Source organism: Salmo salar, chromosome ssa10, assembly GCF_905237065.1.
Source record: "Salmo salar chromosome ssa10, Ssal_v3.1, whole genome shotgun sequence".
NCBI lineage: Eukaryota > Metazoa > Chordata > Actinopteri > Salmoniformes > Salmonidae > Salmo > Salmo salar.
In genome coordinates, this window is record NC_059451.1 from 91,843,080 (window position 1) to 91,861,893 (window position 18,814).

Consider the following 18,814-nt stretch of genomic DNA (forward strand, 5'->3'; position numbering starts at 1 on the left):
GCGCTATATAAGATGGAAGGGAATTCCATGCACTCATGGCTCTGTTCAGTGCCTTCAGAAAGTATTCAGACATTTTGTTACGTTACGGCCTTATTCAAATTCCTTGAATTTGTTCTGGAACTAGGGACTGTGAAAAGACCCCTGGTGGCATGTCTTGTGGGGTAAGCGTGTGAGTCAGTGCTGTGTGTAAGTTGACTATTGTCATATGCGTCGTAAGGGACAGACCAAGGCGCAGCGGGTATAGTGCTCATCTTCTTTCTTTTTATTAAGAGAGAACACTCAAACAAAATAAACAAATGACCAAAACAGTTCCGTAAGGCACATGGCTATACAGAAAACAACCACCCACAAACTAAAGGAAAAAAGGGCTGCCTAAGGATGGCTTCCAATCAGAGACAATGAAAGACACCTGCCTCTGATTGGAAACCATACTCGGCCACACATAGAAAATGAACATAGAAAATGAAAACTAGAACAAATCCCCTCTAAATAAACCAACCCCAAAACACACAAAAACAACACCCCCTACCACGCCCTGACCATACTACAATGACAAATGACCCCTTTACTGTTTCAAGGACAGCTTTTTTCCATCTACGTAACATTGCAAAAATCAGAAACTTTCTGTCCAAAAATGACTCAGAAAAATGTATCCATGCCTTTGTTACTTCTAGGTTGGACTACTGCAATGCTCTACTTTCCGGCTACCCGGATAAAGCACTAAATAAACTTCAGTTAGTGCTAAATACGGCTGCTAGAATCCTGACTAGAACCCAAAAATGTGATCATATTACTCCAGTGCTAGCCTCCCTACACTGGCTTCCTGTTAAGGCAAGGGCTGATTTCAAGGTTTTACTGCTAACCTACAAAGCATTACATGGGCTTGCTACTACCTATCTTTCCGATTTGGTCCTGCCGTACATGCCTACACGTACGCTACGGTCACAAGACGCGGGCCTCCTAATTGTTCCTAGAATTTCTAAGCAAACAGCTGGAGGCAGGGCTTTCTCCTATAGAGCTCAATTTTTATGGAATAGTCTGCCTACCCATGTGAGAGACGCAGACTCAGTCTCAACCTTTAAGTCTTTACTGAAGACATATCTCTTCAGTAGGTCCTATGATTAAGTGTAGTCTGGCCCAGGGGTGTGAAGGTGAATGGAAAGGCTGGAGCAACGAACCGCCCTTGCTGTCTCTGCCTGGCCGGTTTCCCCTCTTTCCACTGGGATTCTCTGCCTCTACCCCTATTACGGGGGCTGAGTCACTAGCTTACTGGTGTTCTTCCATGCCGTCCCTGGGAGGGGTGCGTCACTTGAGTGGGTTGAGTCACTGACGTGGTCTTCCTGTCTGGGTTGGCGCCCCCCCTTGGGCTGTGCCGTGGCGGAGATCTTTGTGGGCTATACTCGGCCTTGTCCCGGGATGGTATGTTGGTGGTTGGAGATATCCCTCCAGTGGTGTGGAGGCTGTGCTTTGGCAAAGTGGGTGGGGTTATATCCTACCTGTTTGGCCCTGTCCGGGGGTTTCATCGGATGGTGCCACAGTGTCTCCTGACCCCTCCTGTCTCAGCCTCCAGTATTTATGCTGCAGTAGTTTATGTGTCGGGGGGCTAGGGTCAGTCTATCACATCTGGAGTATTTCTCTTGTCTTTTCCGGTGTCCTGTGTGAATTTAAATATGCTCTCTCTAATTCTCTCTTTCTCTTTCTTTCTTTCTCTCTCTCGGAGGACCTGAGCCCTAGGACCATGCCTCAGGACTACCTGGCTTGATGACTCCTTGCTGTCCCCAGTTCACCTGGCCGTGCTGCTGCTCCAGTTCCAACTGTTCTGCCTGCAGCTATGGAACCCTGACCTGTTCGCCAGACGTGCTACCTGTCCCAGACCTGCTGTTTTCAACTCTCTAGAGACAGCAGGAGCGATTGAGATACTCTCAAAGATCGGCTATGAAAAAGCCAACTGACACTTACTCCTGTGTTACTGACTTGTTGCACCCTCGATAAATACTATGATTATTATATATAAATATAAATACATTTGATTTAATTTGATTTGGTCAGGACGTGACAACTATGCAAACAATTTGGAATTCCCAACACATTAATGTTTCTTAAAAACAAGACTCTCAACCAAGAGAGACTGGCATGCATAGTATTAATATTAGTGTTCTGATTACAATAAAGAGGAAGACGTGCTGCTCTGTTCTGGGCCAGCTGCAGCTTAACTATTTCTTTCTTCGCAGCACGGACAAGCAGAATATCTTTTTATTACAGACAGACTTTTCCCAATCTTTTCAACCATTGAATCTACAGTACCAGTCAAAAGTTTGGACACACCTACTCATTCAAGGGTTTTTCTGAATTTTTACTATTTTTGACATTGTACAATAATAGTAAAGACATCAAAACTATGAAATAACACATATGGAATCATGTAGTAGCCAAAAAAGTGTTAAACAAATCTAAATATATTTTAAATTTGAGATTCTTCAAATAGCCACCCTTTGCCTTGATGACAGCTTTGCACACTCTTGGCATTCTCTCAACCAGCTTCATCAGGAATGCTTTACCAACAGTCTTGAAGGAATTCCCACATATGCTGAGCACATGTTGGCTGCTTTTCCTTCACTCTGTGGTCCAACTTATCCCAAACCATCTCAATTGGGTTGAGGTCAGGTGATTGTGGAGGCCAGGTCATTTGAAGCAGCACTCCATCTTGGTCGAATAGCCCTTATACAGCCTGGAGGTGTATTGGGTCATAGTCCTGTTGAAAAACAAATGACTGTCCCACTAAGCGCAAAACAAATGGCGTTTCGCTGCAGAATGCTGTGGTAGCCATGCTGGTTAAGTGTGCCTTGAAATCTAAATAAATAACAGATAGTGTCACCAGCAAAGCACCCCCACACCATCACACCTCCTCCACCATGCTTCATGGTGGGAACCACACATGCGGAGATCATCCGTTCCCCTACTCTGTGTCTCACAAAGACACAGTGGTTGGAACCAAAAATCTCAAATTTAGACTCATCAGAACAAAGGACAGATTTCCACCGGTCTAATGTCCATTGCTCGTGTTTCTTGGCCAAAGCAAGTCTCTTCTTCATATTGGTGTTCTTTAGTAGTGGTTTCCTTGCAGCAATTTGACCATGAAGGCCTGATTCACGCAGTCTCCTCTGAACAGTTGATGTTGAGATGTGTCTGTCCCTTGAACTCTGTGAAGCATTTATTTTGCCTGCAATTTCTGAGGCTGGTAACTCTAATGAATTTTTCCTCTGCAGCAGAGGTAACTCTGGGTCTTCCTTTCCTGTGGGGATCCTCATGAGAGACAGTTTCATCATAGCACTTGATGGTTTTTGCGACTGCACTTGAAGAAACTCTCAAAGTTCTTGAAATGTTCCGCATTGACTGACCTTCATGTCTTAAAGTAGTTATGGACTGTCATTTCTCTTTGCTTATTTGAGCTGTTCTTGCCATAATATGGACCTGGTCTTTTACCAAATAGGGCTGTCTTCTGTATACCAACCCTACCTTGTCACAACACAACTGATTGGCTCAAATGCATTAAGAAGGAAAGAAATTCCACAAATGAACTTTTAACAAGGCACACCTGTTAATTGAAATGCATTCCAGGTGACTACCTCATGAAGCTGGTTGAGAGAATGCCAAGAGTGTGCAAAGCTGTCATCAAGGCAAAGGTTGGCTACTTTGAAGAATTAACATTTAACATTTACATTTAAGTCATTTAGCAGACGCTCTTATCCAGAGCGACTTACAAATTGGTGCATTCACCTTATGATATCCAGTGGAACAACCAATTTACAATAGTGCATCTAAATCTTTTAGGGGGGGGGGGGGGGGTTAGAAGGATTACTTTATCCTATCCCAGGTATTCCTTAAAGAGGTGGGGTTTCAGGTGTCTCCGGAAAGTGGTGATTGACTCCGCTGTCCTGGCGTCGTGAGGGAACTTGTTCCACCATAGGGGTGCCAGAGCAGCGAACAGTTTTGACTGGGCTGAGCGGGAACTGTGCTTCCTCAGAGGTAGGGGGGCCAGCAGGCCAGAGGTGGATGAGCGCAGTGCCCTCGTTTGGGTGTAGGGACTGATCAGAGCCTGAAGGTACGGAGGTGCCGTTCCCCTCACGGCTCCGTAGGCAAGCACCATGGTCTTGTAGCGGATGCAAGCTTCAACTGGAAGCCAGTGGAGAGAGCGGAGGAGCGGGGTGACGTGAGAGAACTTGGGAAGGTTGAACACCAGACGGGCTGCGGCGTTCTGGATGAGTTGTAGGGGTTTAATGGCACAGGCAGGGAGCCCAGCCAACAGCGAGTTGCAGTAATCCAGACGGGAGATGACAAGTGCCTGGATTAGGACCTGCGCCGCATCCTGTGTGAGACAGGGTTGTACTCTGCGAATGTTGTAGAGCATGAACCTACAGGATCGGGTCACCGCCTTGATGTTAGTGGAGAATGACAGGGTGTTGTCCAGGGTCACGCCAAGGTTCTTGGCACTCTGGGAGGAGGACACAATGGAGTTGTCAACCGTGATGGCGAGATCATGGAACGGGCAGTCCTTCTCCGGGAGGAAAAGAAGCTCCGTCTTGCCGAGGTTTAGCTTGAGGTGGTGATCCGTCATCCACACTGATATGTCTGCCAGACATGCAGAGATGCGATTCGCCACCTGGTTATCAGAAGGGGGAAAGGAGAAGATTAATTGAGTGTCGTCTGCATAGCAATGATAGGTGAGACCATGTGAGGATATGACAGAGCCAAGTGACTTGGTGTATAGCGAGAATAGGAGAGGGCCTAGAACAGAGCCCAGGGGGACACCAGTGGTGAGAGCACGTGGTGCGGAGACAGATTCTCGCCACGCCACCTGGTAGGAGCGACCTGTCAGGTAGGACGCAATCCAAGCGTGGGCCGCGCCGGAGATGCCCAACTCGGAGAGGGTGGAGAGGAGGATCTGGTGGTTCACAGTATCAAAGGCAGCAGATAGGTCTAGAAGGATGAGAGCAGAAGAGAGAGAGTTAGCTTTAGCAGTGCGGAGAGCCTCCGTGACACAGAGAAGAGCAGTCTCAGTTGAATGACCAGTCTTGAAACCTGAGTGATTTGGATCAAGAAGGTCATTCTGAGAGAGATAGCAAGAGAGCTGGCCAAGGACAGCACGTTCAAGAGTTTTGGAGAGAAAAGAAAGAAGGGATACTGGTCTGTAGTTGTTGACATCGGAGGGATCGAGTGTAGGTTTTTTCAGAAGGGGTGCAACTCTCGCTCTCTTGAAGATGGAAGGGACGTAGCCAGCGGTCAAGGATGAGTTGATGAGCGAGGTGAGGTAAGGGAGAAGGTCTCCGGAAATGGTCTGGAGAAGAGAGGAGGGAATAGGGTCAAGTGGGCAGGTTGTTGGGCAGCCGGCCGTCACAAGACGCGAGATTTCATCTGGAGAGAGAGGGGAGAAAGAGGTCAAAGCACAGGGTAGGGCAGTGTGAGCAGGACCAGCGGTGTCGTTTGACTTAACAAACGAGGATCGTATGTCATCGACCTTCTTTTCAAAATGGTTGATGAAGTCATCCGCAGAGAGGGAGGAGGGGGGGATGGGGAGGAGGATTCAGGAGGGAGGAGAAGGTGGCAAAGAGCTTCCTAGGGTTAGAGGCAGATGCTTGGAATTTAGAGTGGTAGAAAGTGGCTTTAGCAGAGAAAGTGGCTTTAACAGAAGAGGAAAATGTAGAGAGGAGGGAGTGAAAGGATGCCAGGTCCGCAGGGAGGCGAGTTTTCCTCCATTTCCGCTCGGCTGCCCGGAGCCCTGTTCTGTGAGCTCGTAATGAGTCGTCGAGCCACGGAGCAGGAGGGGAGGACCGAGCCGGCCTGGAGGATAGGGGACATAGAGAGTCAAAGGATGCAGAAAGGGAGGAAAGGAGGGTTGAGGAGAGGGAAGAGATGATAGGATGGAAGAGGAGAGAGTAGCGGGAGAGAGAGAGCGAAGGTTGCGATGGCGCAATACCATCCGAGTAGGGGCAGAGTGAGAAGTGTTGGAGGAGAGCGAGAGGGAAAAGGATACAAGGTAGTGGTTGGCGACTTGGAGGGGAGTTGCAATGAGATTAGTGGAAGAACAGCATCTAGTAAAGATGAGGTCAAGCGTATTGCCTGCCTTGTGAGTAGAGGGGGAAGGTGAGAGGGTGAGGTCAAAAGAGGAGAGGAGTGGAAAGAAGGAGGCAGAGAGGAATGAGTCAAAGGTAGACGTGGGGAGGTTAAAGTCACCCAGAACTGTGAGAGGTGATTTTTATAACACTTTTTTGGTTACTACATGATTCCATATGTGTTATTTCATAGTTTTGATGTCTTCACTATTATTCAACAATGTCAAAAATAGTAAAAATACAGAAAACCCTTGAATGAGTACGTGTGTCCAAACTTTTGACTGGTACTGTATATATTTTGACCATGAACTTTTACAATATAAGGTAACACAAGGTAATTTAGTGTCCTCAACATGTTCATTACCAGGTTTAGCTGAGGTGTAGAACTCAGGGAATGATTTCTACCGAATACAATGCTCTTAGTTTTAGAGATGTTCAGGACCAATTTATTATTGGCCACCTATTCCAAAATAGACTGCAACTCTTTAAGGGTTTCAGTGAATTCATTAGCTGTGGTTGCTGATGCATATATGGCTGAATAATCAGTATACATGGATACACATGCTTTGTTTAATGCCAGTGGCAGGTCAATGGTAAAAATAAAAGAGTAGAGGGCCCAGAGAGCTGCCCTGCGGTATGCCACACTTTACATGTTTTGACATTAGAGAAGCTTCCATTAAAGAAAACCCTCTGAGTTATATTATATAGATAGCCCTGAATTCATGATATGGCAGAGGTTGAAAAGCCATAACACACAAGCTCTCAACAACAGGTTATGGTCAATAAGATCAAAGGCTGTACTAAAATCTAACAGTACAGCTCCCACAATCTTCTTATTATCAATTTCTTTCAACCAATCATCAGTCATTTGTGTCAATGCAGTACATGTTTGGGGCCCTTCTTTGTAAGCATGCTGAAAGTCTGTTGTTAATTTGTTTACAGAGAAATAGCATTGTTTTTGGCCAAACACAGCTTTTTCCAACAGTTTGCTAAGAGCTGGCAACAAGCTGATAGGTCTGCTGTTAGAACTAGTAAAGACCACTTTACCACTCTTGGGTAACGGAAAGACTTTGGCTTCCCTCCAAGCCTGAGGACAAAAACTTTCCTCTAGTCTCAGATTGACAGATAGGAGATGCAAGACAGATAGGAGATGCAATAGACAGATAGGAGATGCAATAGATTCAGCTTCCATCCTCAGTAGCTTTCCATCTAAGTTATCAATGCCAGGAGGTTTGTCATTATTGATCTACAACAATCATCTTTTCTCTTCTACCACACTTCATATATTTTTTTTAATGCTTGAGTACGATGGTTCACTGTTCATTGTTGCCATTTCCTGCCTAAGTTTGCCCACGTTGCCAATGAAGTAATGATTAAAATAATTGGCAACATCAAATGGTTTTGTGATGAATAACCCAACTGATTCGATGAAAGATGGAGTTGAATGTCTTTCTGCCCATAATTTTATTTAAAGTACTCCAAAGTGTTTTTTCCATCTTTCTATATATCATTGATCTAGGCTTCATAATACAGTTTCTTATTTTTGTTGAGTTTAGCCACATAATTTCTTAATTTGCAGTAAATCAGCCAGTCAGATGTGCAGCCAGACTTATTAGCCAATCCTTTTTCCCCATCTCTTTCAACCATACTGTTTTTTAATTCCTCATCAATCCATGGAGCCTTAAAACAGTTCTAACAGTGAGTTACTTAACAGGTCCATGTTTATAAATAATTGGAAGAAGCTATTTCATAAATTCATCAAGTGCAGTGTCTGGATGATCCTTATTAAATCAAACCAGATCAACAAATATTTGTAACATCATCCAAATAAGAGTCACAGCAAAATATTTTGTATGATCTCTTATACACTATTTAAGGCCCAGCTTTTGGAACTTTGGCTTTCCTGGATATAGCCACTATATTGTGATCACTGCATCCAATGGGTACGGATACAGCTTTGGAAGAAAGGTCTACGGTATTAGTAAAAATGTGATCAATACTGATCTTGTTCTTGTAGTGTTTGTAAACAACCTGGCAGCTTGCCATATACTAAACTCAGCAAAAAAAGAAACGTCCCTTTTTCAGGACCCTGTCTTTCAAAGATAATTCGTAAAAATCCAAATAACTTCACAGATCTTCATTGTAAAGGGTTTAAACACTGTTTCCCATGCTTGTTCAATGAACCATAAACAATTTATGAACATGTACCTGTGGAACGGTCATAAAGACACTAACAGCTTACAGACGGTAGGCAATTAAGGTCACAGTTATGAAAACTTAGGACACTAAAGAGGCCTTTCTACTGACTCTGAAAAACACCAAAAGAAAGTGTGAATGTGCCTTAGGCATGCTGCAAGGAGGCATGAGGACTGCAGATGTGGCCAGGGCAATAAATTGCAATGTCCGTACTGTGAGACGCCTAAGACAGCGCTACAGGGAGACAGGACGGACAGCTGATTGTTCTCGCAATGGCAGACCACGTGTAACAACACCTGCACAGGATCGGTACATCCGAACATCACACCTGCGGGACAGATACAGGATGGCAACAACAACTTCCCGAGTTACACCAGGAACATACAATCCCTCCATCAGTGCTCAGACTGTCCGCAATAGGGTGAGAGAGGCTGGACTGAGGGCTTGTAGGCCTGTTGTAAGGCAGGTCCTCACCAGACATCACCGGCAACAACATCGCCTATGGGCACAAACCCATCGTTGCTGGACCAGACAGGACTGGCAAAAAGTGCTCTTCACTGATGAGTCGCGGTTTTGTCTCACCAGGGGTGATGGTCGGATTCGTGTTTATCGTCGAAGGAATGAGCGTTACACCGAAGCCTGTACTCTGGAGCGGGATCGATTTGGAGTTGGAGGGTCCGCCATGGTCTTGGGGGGTCACAGCATCATCGGACTGAGCTTGTTGTCATTGCAGTTAATCTCAACACTGTGCGTTACAGGGAAGACATCCTCATCCTCATGTGGTACCCTTCCTGCAGGCTCATCCTGACATGACCCTCCAGCATGACAATGCCACCAGCCATACTGCTCGTCAATCCCTTTTAGCACGTCTGGGAACTGTTGGATTGGAGGGTGAGGGCTAGGTCCATTCCCCCCCAGAAATGTCCAGGAACTTGCAGGTGCCTTGGTGGAAGAGTGGGGTAACATCTCACAGCAAGAACTGACAAATCTGGTGCAGTCCATGAGGAGGATATGCACTGCAATACTTAATGCAGCTGGTGGCCACACCAGATACTGACAGTTTCTTTTCATTTTGACCCCCCCCCTTTGTTCAGGGACACATTATTCCATTTCTGTTAGTCACATGTCTGTGGAACTTGTTCAGTTTAAGTCTCAGTTGTTGAATGTTGTTATGTTCATACAAATATTTACACATGTTAAGTTTGCTGAAAATAAACACAGTTGACAGTGAGAGGATGTTTCTTTTTTTTGCTGAGTTTATAATGAGTTGCATATAAACAGCTCCTTCTTCAAAAGACGTTCTGTAAACCTTTCAAGCCCATAGGAGGCTGCTGAGGGGAGAACGGCACATAACAATGTCCAGAAAATAGCAAATGGAATGACATCAAACACCTGGAAACCATGTGGTTGATATATTTGACACAATTACACTGATTCCGCTCCAGTTATTACCATGAGCCCATTCTCCCCAATTAAGGAGCCACCAATCTCCTGTATCAAGCCCCCCTCTGTTTAGAGGCAGATCAGCACATTTACTTCAATAGAAAGATCTGTATCTATGTCATAATTACAATTTCAACAGTCTCACTCAGTTTCACTCATGTTGATCTTGGTTTATTATGAAAAGGACCAAGCTAAACTAGTAGAGAGATCTAACCTGTACATTTTGACGTTGGGATAAGCCTCACCGTCTCCTAGCATTAGATGAGATTCCACTCCATAAGACTGCATCTTGAGGGACCCTCCATATCTCTTGGGATTTCATACTGCATGTTGTGTCTTGTCTAATTAAACAAAATAAGCTCTGAAATGTCTTCATTTTGAAAAATGCTGTTCCATTTATATCCACCTTGAACTTTTCATAGATATCATCCATTAATAGTCCCCCTATTATTTTAGCCCACCGTGAAGCATCGCACAGTGTCAGAGACGCGAGAAAAAAGGTTATATTTAGAAGGAGGCAGTGCAGTAGGTGCGGTGTAACATATCTGAAAATGGAAACTGCTCCCATGGGGGACAGCGCTTATTCTCTGCTTTTATTATTTATTTCCCCTTTAATATTCTGCTGACGACAGCAGCGTTGGGGCAAAGACCATATGGAGACTGCTTATGTCCCTGTAGTTCCCATGTTAATGAACGTGCATCGACCGGTAAGCTTGGGGAATATGGCTTTGCCCTGTGTTCTGATCCCCACTCCATAATCTCCCTTCCTGGAGTGGCACCAGTGTGGATAGACTAGCCCAGGGGTTGGCAACCCCGTTCCTGGAGTGCTGCAGGTACAACATGATTTTGTTCAATCTAGGCACCACACCTGACCAAATTAGCTAATTGATCAGTTCAGTGACTGCTTAAATTCAACACACCTGGTCTTCGGCACTACCGGACCAGGGTTGTCTACTCCTGGACTAGCCTCACAATGATACAGACTGTCTTATTTCAGCCACAGGAGGTTAGTGGCACCTTAATTCGGTAGAACGGACTTGTGGTAATGACTAGAGCGGAATCAGTTGAATGGAATCAAATACGTACATCAAACACATGGTTTCCATCCGTTCTCCCCTCAGCAACCTCCTGTGATTTCAGCATCTACATTATTCCCAACATCATGGCATGTCATATACTACTGCCTATTCTTAATCAAACTGAAGCATTCAGTGTAACTGCAATCCAGCCAATAATTGTAAATATAACAACAATTTATAATTGAAATACAGTATGTGTCACGACTCCTGCCGAGGGTGACTCCTCTCCCTGTTCGGGTGGCGCTCGGCGGTCGTCGTCACCGGCCTACTAGCTGCCACCGATCCCTTTTTCATTTTCTGTTGGTTTTGTCTTTATTGGTTTCACCTGTGTCTCATTAGTGTTTAGTTGGGTATTTAAGCCCGTTTCCCCCCCTGTTCTGTGTGCGGGCTTATTTCTGTCGTTTCACTGTGTTTTGTGTAGTGGTACGTGTTTTTGGATCCTTGTGTTTTTTGATTACACCCTGTTGTTGTTCTTGGGTGTATATATTCTTTTGACGGTGCATTCATTAAAGCCCGATAGCAAACACTCTTGTTTCCTGCGCCTGACTCCACACCCACTACATCAAGCGTTACAGTATGTTGCACAATATCATATCCCAGGCCACTTGCTCAAGTAAACTGAGATAACACCTTATTAGAATTATAAATACAAATATGGAATAAGACAATGCATTCCTTACAGCATCCCTGTTCACACCCACCAACAAAGCTCATTTCTTGTTGCTTGACAACACAGGGTTGCAATCCATTATATTTTACCAAATGTTTACATCTCAGAGACCTACATCGAGACAATGCCATTCCCTTGGATTACCTCTCTGTGTTTAAGTGGTGTATGTACCAAAAACCATGTGGAATGTTCCTATACAGAAAAGCCAAACAGTCATAATGACTTTCTGTTAGTTCCTGGGATGAACACAACACATGGAAGTAGAGGATTCTCTGCTGTTCCATAAACCACCTCTCCCTTGTGCCTTCCTGGTAAATAACAACATTTCCCAGGAGTCTGCCAAATAATCACTAGTGGGGGGGGGGGTCCTTGAATGTTGAAGTCCTGCAACAGCAGAGTAGTGTTTGGGTGGGTATTAAAGTGATTAGTCCATCTCCTTTGAGGAGAGCTGCTGGGGTCATACGGGCTAATGATCAATGGGCTTTGGGATTCTTTGTGCAAATGGAAAACATCATCAACAAATACATTTGGTTAAATGACTGAAGAGCCCTCCTGTTTCTTGGTGCAATGTTATTGTTCTGATTACCTGTTCCTTGCAAAGCTGAGAACTCCATCGCTCTCTGCTGTCTCATAGCAACCTAAAAATAGAAATGTCCCTTTTAGGTGGTATGGCTGTGATGGCTGGAACAAGTTTTGGCCTCTTTAATTGTGCTGTAAACATGTTCTGTTTTTAAGATTTTGCAATAGAATACATCCAAGAAATAAACATGAGTGTATTTGTTTTCGAGTTCAGGAGGGCCAAATATTGCAACCAATTGACAACTTTGATGTCTTGGGCATACGGGCACCCTCATATGATTAGGCTACACACTAAAAACAAACGATTCTATATAGTGCCAAATAAGGGTTCTTTGGCTTGTAACCATAGAGGAACCCTTTTAGGTGGTGCTATATTTTTTGTTTCAGCATGGCAATGCCCCCGTGCACAAAGCGAGGTCCATACAGAAATGGTTTGTCGAGATCGGTGTGGAAGAACTTGACTGGCCTGCACAGAGCCCTTACCTCAACCCCATTGAATACCTTTGGGATGAATTGGAACGATGACTGTGGGCCTAATTGCCCAACATCAGTTTCCGACCTCACGAATGCTCATGGCTGAATGGAAGCAAGTCCCCACAGCAAAATTCCAACATCTCGTGGAAAGGTGGAGGCTGTTATAGCAGAAAAGGGGGGACCAACTCCATATTAATGCCCATGATTTTTGAAGGAGTTTTTTGACGAGCAGGTGTCCACATACTTTTGGTTCAGTATTGTATATAGCACCAAAAAAGGGTTACGCTATGGTTACAAACTTTTTGAGGCTATATAGAACCCTTTATGGTGAATTGATCTTTAAAGAACCTTTATCTCAAACGGTTCTTTTAAGAACCATACAAGGTTTTTAATTCTGGTTTAATAGCATATTATTTTGTTAAAATTCCATAGATTTTATGATTGTGTTTATTAACAAGTTGAATCAGGTTTGTTACGTCTGGAACGGCTGGGGGTCCCTGAGGAGAGAATTGAGAACTACAGACTCAGTCAACAGCTCACAATTGACACAAGGCCATTCGTGAGTCTTACACAAGATACCATCACTGGCCATAGTCATATAACATATAATAGCATAACACAACAGATTAGATAAACTGGAATGACACTCTCACTGCATGGTTGCACAAAAAGAGCTGTGAACAAACCATGCCCCCAAATATTTGAATGAGCCACTTCCCCCACATTTTAATTATCACTAAAAGAGGAAAGAACCCTTTATTGAACTGCAAAGAACCATTGAAGCGATCAAAGGGACCTTTGGATCAGTATGGTTCCACATAGAACCAACACCCTTCCCAAAGAACCCTTGTGGAACCTTCATTTTTGTGTGAACTGACCCCAACATCAGCACACGATTTCTACTTCTGTCCATTTGGAGAGGTATAGCTAAGACATGTTCTTGAAACAGTGTTTAAAATGCACTGTAGTTGTAAGTGTACAAAAATATTTTCTGGGCACCTGAGAATATAAAGAAAAGTAAGACGGAGACAGGTGACAGCCACCTCTCTGGAGCAACATCTGTCGTGATAATGTGAATGATCATTTGAAACTGTAGGCTATAAACTTCCAGTGTACAAAAATATTCAATTATACTTTGATGAACTTTATATATACTGAATCTTGATTCTCCCTATCGTGTGGGAGTGGGATATAGGCTAAGTCATAAAAAAATGTCATTATAAACATGTTATGAAACATTCCATTTTATTGGAAGGTAGAACTGGTTTGTTTGTGTGCTGCAGACATGAAAAATGTGACAGGTTCTCACCAGAAGCAATCTTTATTTTTGTCGACTCTGACGTCAAGAAAATGCACGTTTCATTCACCAGGCAAAACAAAGTTATTTATACCTCCAGTAGCTTGAGGTTGTGATTCTTGCGCAGTGAAAGGAATGCCGCCTATTGGACTGATCTATTGCGTTTCCATAACAAAAGCGACCAGCATGATGCGCTATGGTGCAAGAGCTCTTAACGTAAACTAGGACAGTATTTGAGAACCTCCGAATAAATTCAGGGACTATAAGAAGAACCATTTGAAAACTTTTATTTTCATTATGTTTCAGGGTAGGTAATGACAAAACACTGGGTGCACCTTTGAACATGACAAGCCGGGATCAGGTAAGATACATAGTTGAATGACAGTTAAACCTTCTTGATATTTTGTATAAAACCATGTGGATGAAGGCAGATTGTTTCTTGCTAAAAACATACATAATCAACATTAATATACCATTCATGTAATTTCATACTAACATTGTATAGACCACACACTTTTTGAGAAGCCTACTATGATTCGATCATTTAAGATAGATTAGCTAATGAGAATATGAAACGTGAGGAGCATATAGCCAACACCTTAAATTGTGGTCCTTTTTAGGCTACTTCTGTTGATAATACTTTATTTTAATGACACACAGGGATCATAGTAGATTACAAGTGTATAAAAAAAATGTAGCCTACATTGTGCAACAGATTATTTTACATTTAGATTATGAATTGTGTAGATAAAACGTTTTCTACCAGACGCGCGTCTCTAACAAGTGATCCAAAATGAGGACCATGGACAGCGACGCGCTATAGACTATTCTAAGCGATCGCGCGAGGATGATGGTAACATCTATTCATTCGATCATGCACATTAGTTAGCCTACACTAAGACGCATCTTAGTTGTCATCGAGTCTTGTAAGAAAAAATTGCAAAGTAGATGTTTTTGCTGTAGGCATACTCTTTTATGCAATGCATAGGATGTTAACACTCATGGTGAGGCTGTTTTCTTATACAACCATATGATTTTCTCCATATAGTCATGTTTTATATTTTTGGTATTTTATTATCTAAAACTAGAACTAATTCATTTATAGTCTTGGATCTGGGATTAATTGGTCAATTACAGTGCAACAACAAAAAAAGTAAAAATACTAGGCTAATGTTGTCCATCTCCATCTAGCAAGCAATACATTCAAGATAAATGGCTTGATTTAAATACAGAACGTTTAGCCTACATATAGCCTATATCGCACATTCTTCCATCTAACTTATGTTTTATACAGGGAGATGGAAGCTTACAGAAGATACATGTGACAAGGTTAGGCCCCTAGAAAAAGAAAAGGAAGCCTCACACTAGGAGCTTAGATGCAATAATTGTATAACCAACGTTCCTGACAGCCAAGCCGTTTTCATCTCGGTATATATAAAGGTTAGGCTCCGATTCACGAAATTATATTTTTTCATTGCTACAATCAGTTTCATGTTTTGACAGTAACGCTCCCTAAATAGGTATAAAGTTTCGTCCACTATTGCCATACCTGTCCATGTCTTCAAAAGTGATTTTTACTGAACACAGACTGCCTCCTGGTGGTAGTCTTGAGAGGCTTGGAAATAATCCATTGTGATGACTCCGTATGTGATATTACTAGATGAATCATTAAGCAGACCTATAGATTGAACAAAATATAATGCAATAAATCAATACTTTGTTTGAAGGGTTGCAGGTTGTGACTGCCTTTCACCACTGAGGGAGGGCGCTATCTGTGGTTGTCTTGGCGATGATGGCAGACATACTGGAACTGCGGACAGATGGGAACTCGCTTCTGAAGGCGGTATGGCTCCGACGCCTGCGGCTCACTAGGCTCCTGCTTGAGGGGGGTGCCTATATCAATGAGAGCAACGAGCGAGGAGAGACACCGCTCATGGTGGCCTGCATGTCCAAACACAGCGACCCGCAGAGTGTCAGCAAGGCAAAGCTGGTCAAGTACCTGCTGGATAATAAGGCTGACCCCAACATCCAGGACAAAGCAGGCCGGACAGCCCTGATGCACGCCTGCAGCCAGAGGGCAGGGCATGAGGTGGTGTCCCACCTGTTGACCAATGGGGCTGACCCAAGTCTTGAAGACAGGAGCGGGGCTTCTGCTTTGGTCTATGCAGTCAATGCAGATGATAAGGAGACCCTAAAGGTTCTCCTAGATGCATGTAAAGCCAAGGGCAAAGAAGTAATCATTATCACCACAGACAAGTCACCCTCTGGCACCAAAACCACAAAGCAGTACCTGAATGTCCCCCCTTCCCCAGAGCTAGAGGATAGGTGCTCCCCTGCATTCTGCACCACTCCCTCTGACATTGAGCTCAACACCTCCTCCTCACCTAACTCAGCCGAGCAGCACAACACTATCTTCAGTTTCCAGACAAAGTTGAAAACATCGTCCAGCACAGCAGCAAAGCTTCCCAATGGGCCAACCTCTCCCACACGGCGACCAGCCAACCCCAAGCGTGCTCGTTTACCCCAGCTGAAGCGTCTGCAGTCAGAGCCGTGGGGGCTGATCGCTCCCTCCGTCCTGGCTGCAGCTGCGGCCCATGAGGAGAGTAAGAGAGCCACCTCTGATGAGGTTGTCACAGGCGTCAATGGACTTGCTCTGTCTAAGAGATCGACTATGTCTCGACAAAACAGTGTGGATGGCAAGGATGTGTTGTTCCCACAAATGTCATCCTCATTGTCTGTCCCTCTAACTTCCAAATCGGCCTATGAGAGGTCTCTGTGTCAGCACCAGCCCCTGGCCCGGCGTAGTACCGTCCCTGCAGACCAGGACAGTAGCAGCAACAGTGTGCCAGCCAGCTTGAGAGACCCAGTCTACAGGAGACGGCTGGGCACTGACCACTATGACTCAGACTCCCAGCTGTACTCAGACTCTGGCATGCTGGACTCTCCTAAGGTTCCTCTAGAGAGGAGGAAACTCAACACGTCTCCGTTAGCCATGCTGACCAGCTCCAGGGAGTCCCTAGACAGCAATGCCAGCACGTCATCTCCTAGCACAGCACGTCGCCGCGCACCAGGCCTCTTGGAGAGGCGAGGCTCGGGGACTCTGCTGCTGGACTACATTTCCCATACCCGGCCTGGCCATCTACCCCCACTGAACGTCAACCCCAACCCTCCTATCCCAGACATTGGAGCCAGCAGCAAGCCCTCGTCCCCTCTTGCCTCAGGTTTCATATCAATAGCTCCAGTAGCACCAAACTCACCAAAGAGAGGCCAGCTCAAGTCAAAAAAAAAACTTGTAAGGAGGCACTCTATGCAAGTGGAGCAAATGAAGCAGCTCTCTGCTTTTGAGGAGCTGTAGTGGACTCTTTGTTTGTAGATGTAGCAATGTTCACAACATAAAATATGGCTAACGTTTCTAAAGGAAATTTTGTTAAATGGAATTTCAACTTTTCCTCTTAGAAAACCAGTGGATCATGGATATAACTTGCTTACCAGTATAAAGTTGTAAATGTTATGGATGCTCTTAGAATATTAGCACCACCTATTAATAAACGTTACAGGTTAGACACTAGCAACATCTAAAGCATGGCTCCTCTAACCGTGTTCCTGAAGAGCTACCCTCCTGTAGGGTTTCGCTAAACTGATTCCGTGTATCAACCAGCTAATTATTAGAATCAGGTGCGCTAAATTAGAGTTAGAGCAAAAAGAACAGTAGCTCTCCAGGAACAGGGTTGGCTGAGAGATAAAAAAGTATTTGAAAATCATAAAAATTATTTGACTATAAGTATATGAAAAATAATCTTTGTCGGCACATCAAATCCTTTAGATGTGCAATCCTAAGAACACATACAGTAGGAGGGACATGTGTAGCCAACAAGTCATCTGGTTGTATAGAATGTTGTTATTAGTGCAACATGCAGATGGGGGGTATGTTGTAGCTTTAGTATTAAATTGAGGTTGATTGTTTTGTAGCAAACTTGTACACAGTGCCTTCCAGACAAATTATCAGAAAAGAGGGTGGATCAAAAAGTAATTTATCGTTCATAATGCAACCACAAGATGTTTTGTTTTAGTGCCGTTGGTTTAATGCCCAATATGAAAGGCTCAGAGTATAAACAAACCATGTATGACTTATATGCCTTAGCTAAGTACAATTTAAGAGATTACGTAAATCAGCACTTTATTATCGTAGGTTTTAAATTACCCAAGAGAAAAATGTATGTTGTTTCTCTAAATGTTTTGTAGATATAGCACATGTATTTTCATATATCAGTTCCATTACAAGACAACATTTAAATGTGTATACTACAAACGTACGTAAATAAAGACTTAGTGAACCTTGTCCCCTAGAATAGAATTTACACTTATAGCAATTGAAGTAAAAGTTCATACAGTTTCCATGTAACTTAACTATGAGACATTAATTCTGTTTAAAAGGCTCACGTTAACATATTTCGATGCATAGTATTTTTGTATGTAGTTTGCTGTGTATTCTAAATAAATGTCTCTAAAGCAAATGTTATTGAACAGTTTCTTACTGAATGCAATGAGGTTTGGATGCATTTCACAGTTCATCATCATCAGATGGTAATACAGTTGAAGTCGGTTTACATACACCTTAGCCAAATACATTTAAACTCAGTTTTTCACAATTCCTGACATTTAATCGAAGTAAAAATTCCCTGTTTTAGGTCAGTTAGGATCACCACTTTATTTTAAGAATGTGAATGTCAGAATAATAGTAGAGAGAATGATTTATTTCAGCTTTTATTTCTTTCATCACATTCCCAGTGGGTCAGAAGTTTACATACACTCAATTAGTATTTGGTAGCATTGCCTTTAAATTCTTTAATTTGGGTCAAACATTTTGGGTAGCCTTCCATAAGCTTCCCACAATAAGTTGGGTGAATTTTGGCACATTCCTCCTGACAGAGCTGGAGTAACTGAGTCAGGATTGTAGGCTTCCTTG

The 18,814-nt window shown here is 43.6% G+C and overlaps 1 protein-coding gene across 1 annotated transcript; it reads left to right on the top strand.

The window, feature by feature from the left end:
* The first annotated feature begins 14,011 nt into the window (after positions 1 to 14,011).
* On the top strand, positions 14,012 to 18,624 carry ankrd34c (ankyrin repeat domain 34C). Its single transcript, XM_014124847.2, has 2 exons — positions 14,012 to 14,209; positions 15,576 to 18,624. The coding sequence occupies exon 2, from the start codon at positions 15,638 to 15,640 to the stop codon at positions 17,201 to 17,203; it is 1,566 nt and encodes a 521-aa protein (XP_013980322.1). The 5' UTR covers positions 14,012 to 14,209; positions 15,576 to 15,637; the 3' UTR covers positions 17,204 to 18,624.
* Positions 18,625 to 18,814: the final 190 nt, after the last annotated feature.

Coding starts and splice junctions, on each gene's coding strand:
- ankrd34c (XM_014124847.2), top strand. CDS start 15,638: ATGATGGCAGACATACTGGAACTGCGGACAGATGGGAACTCGCTTCTG.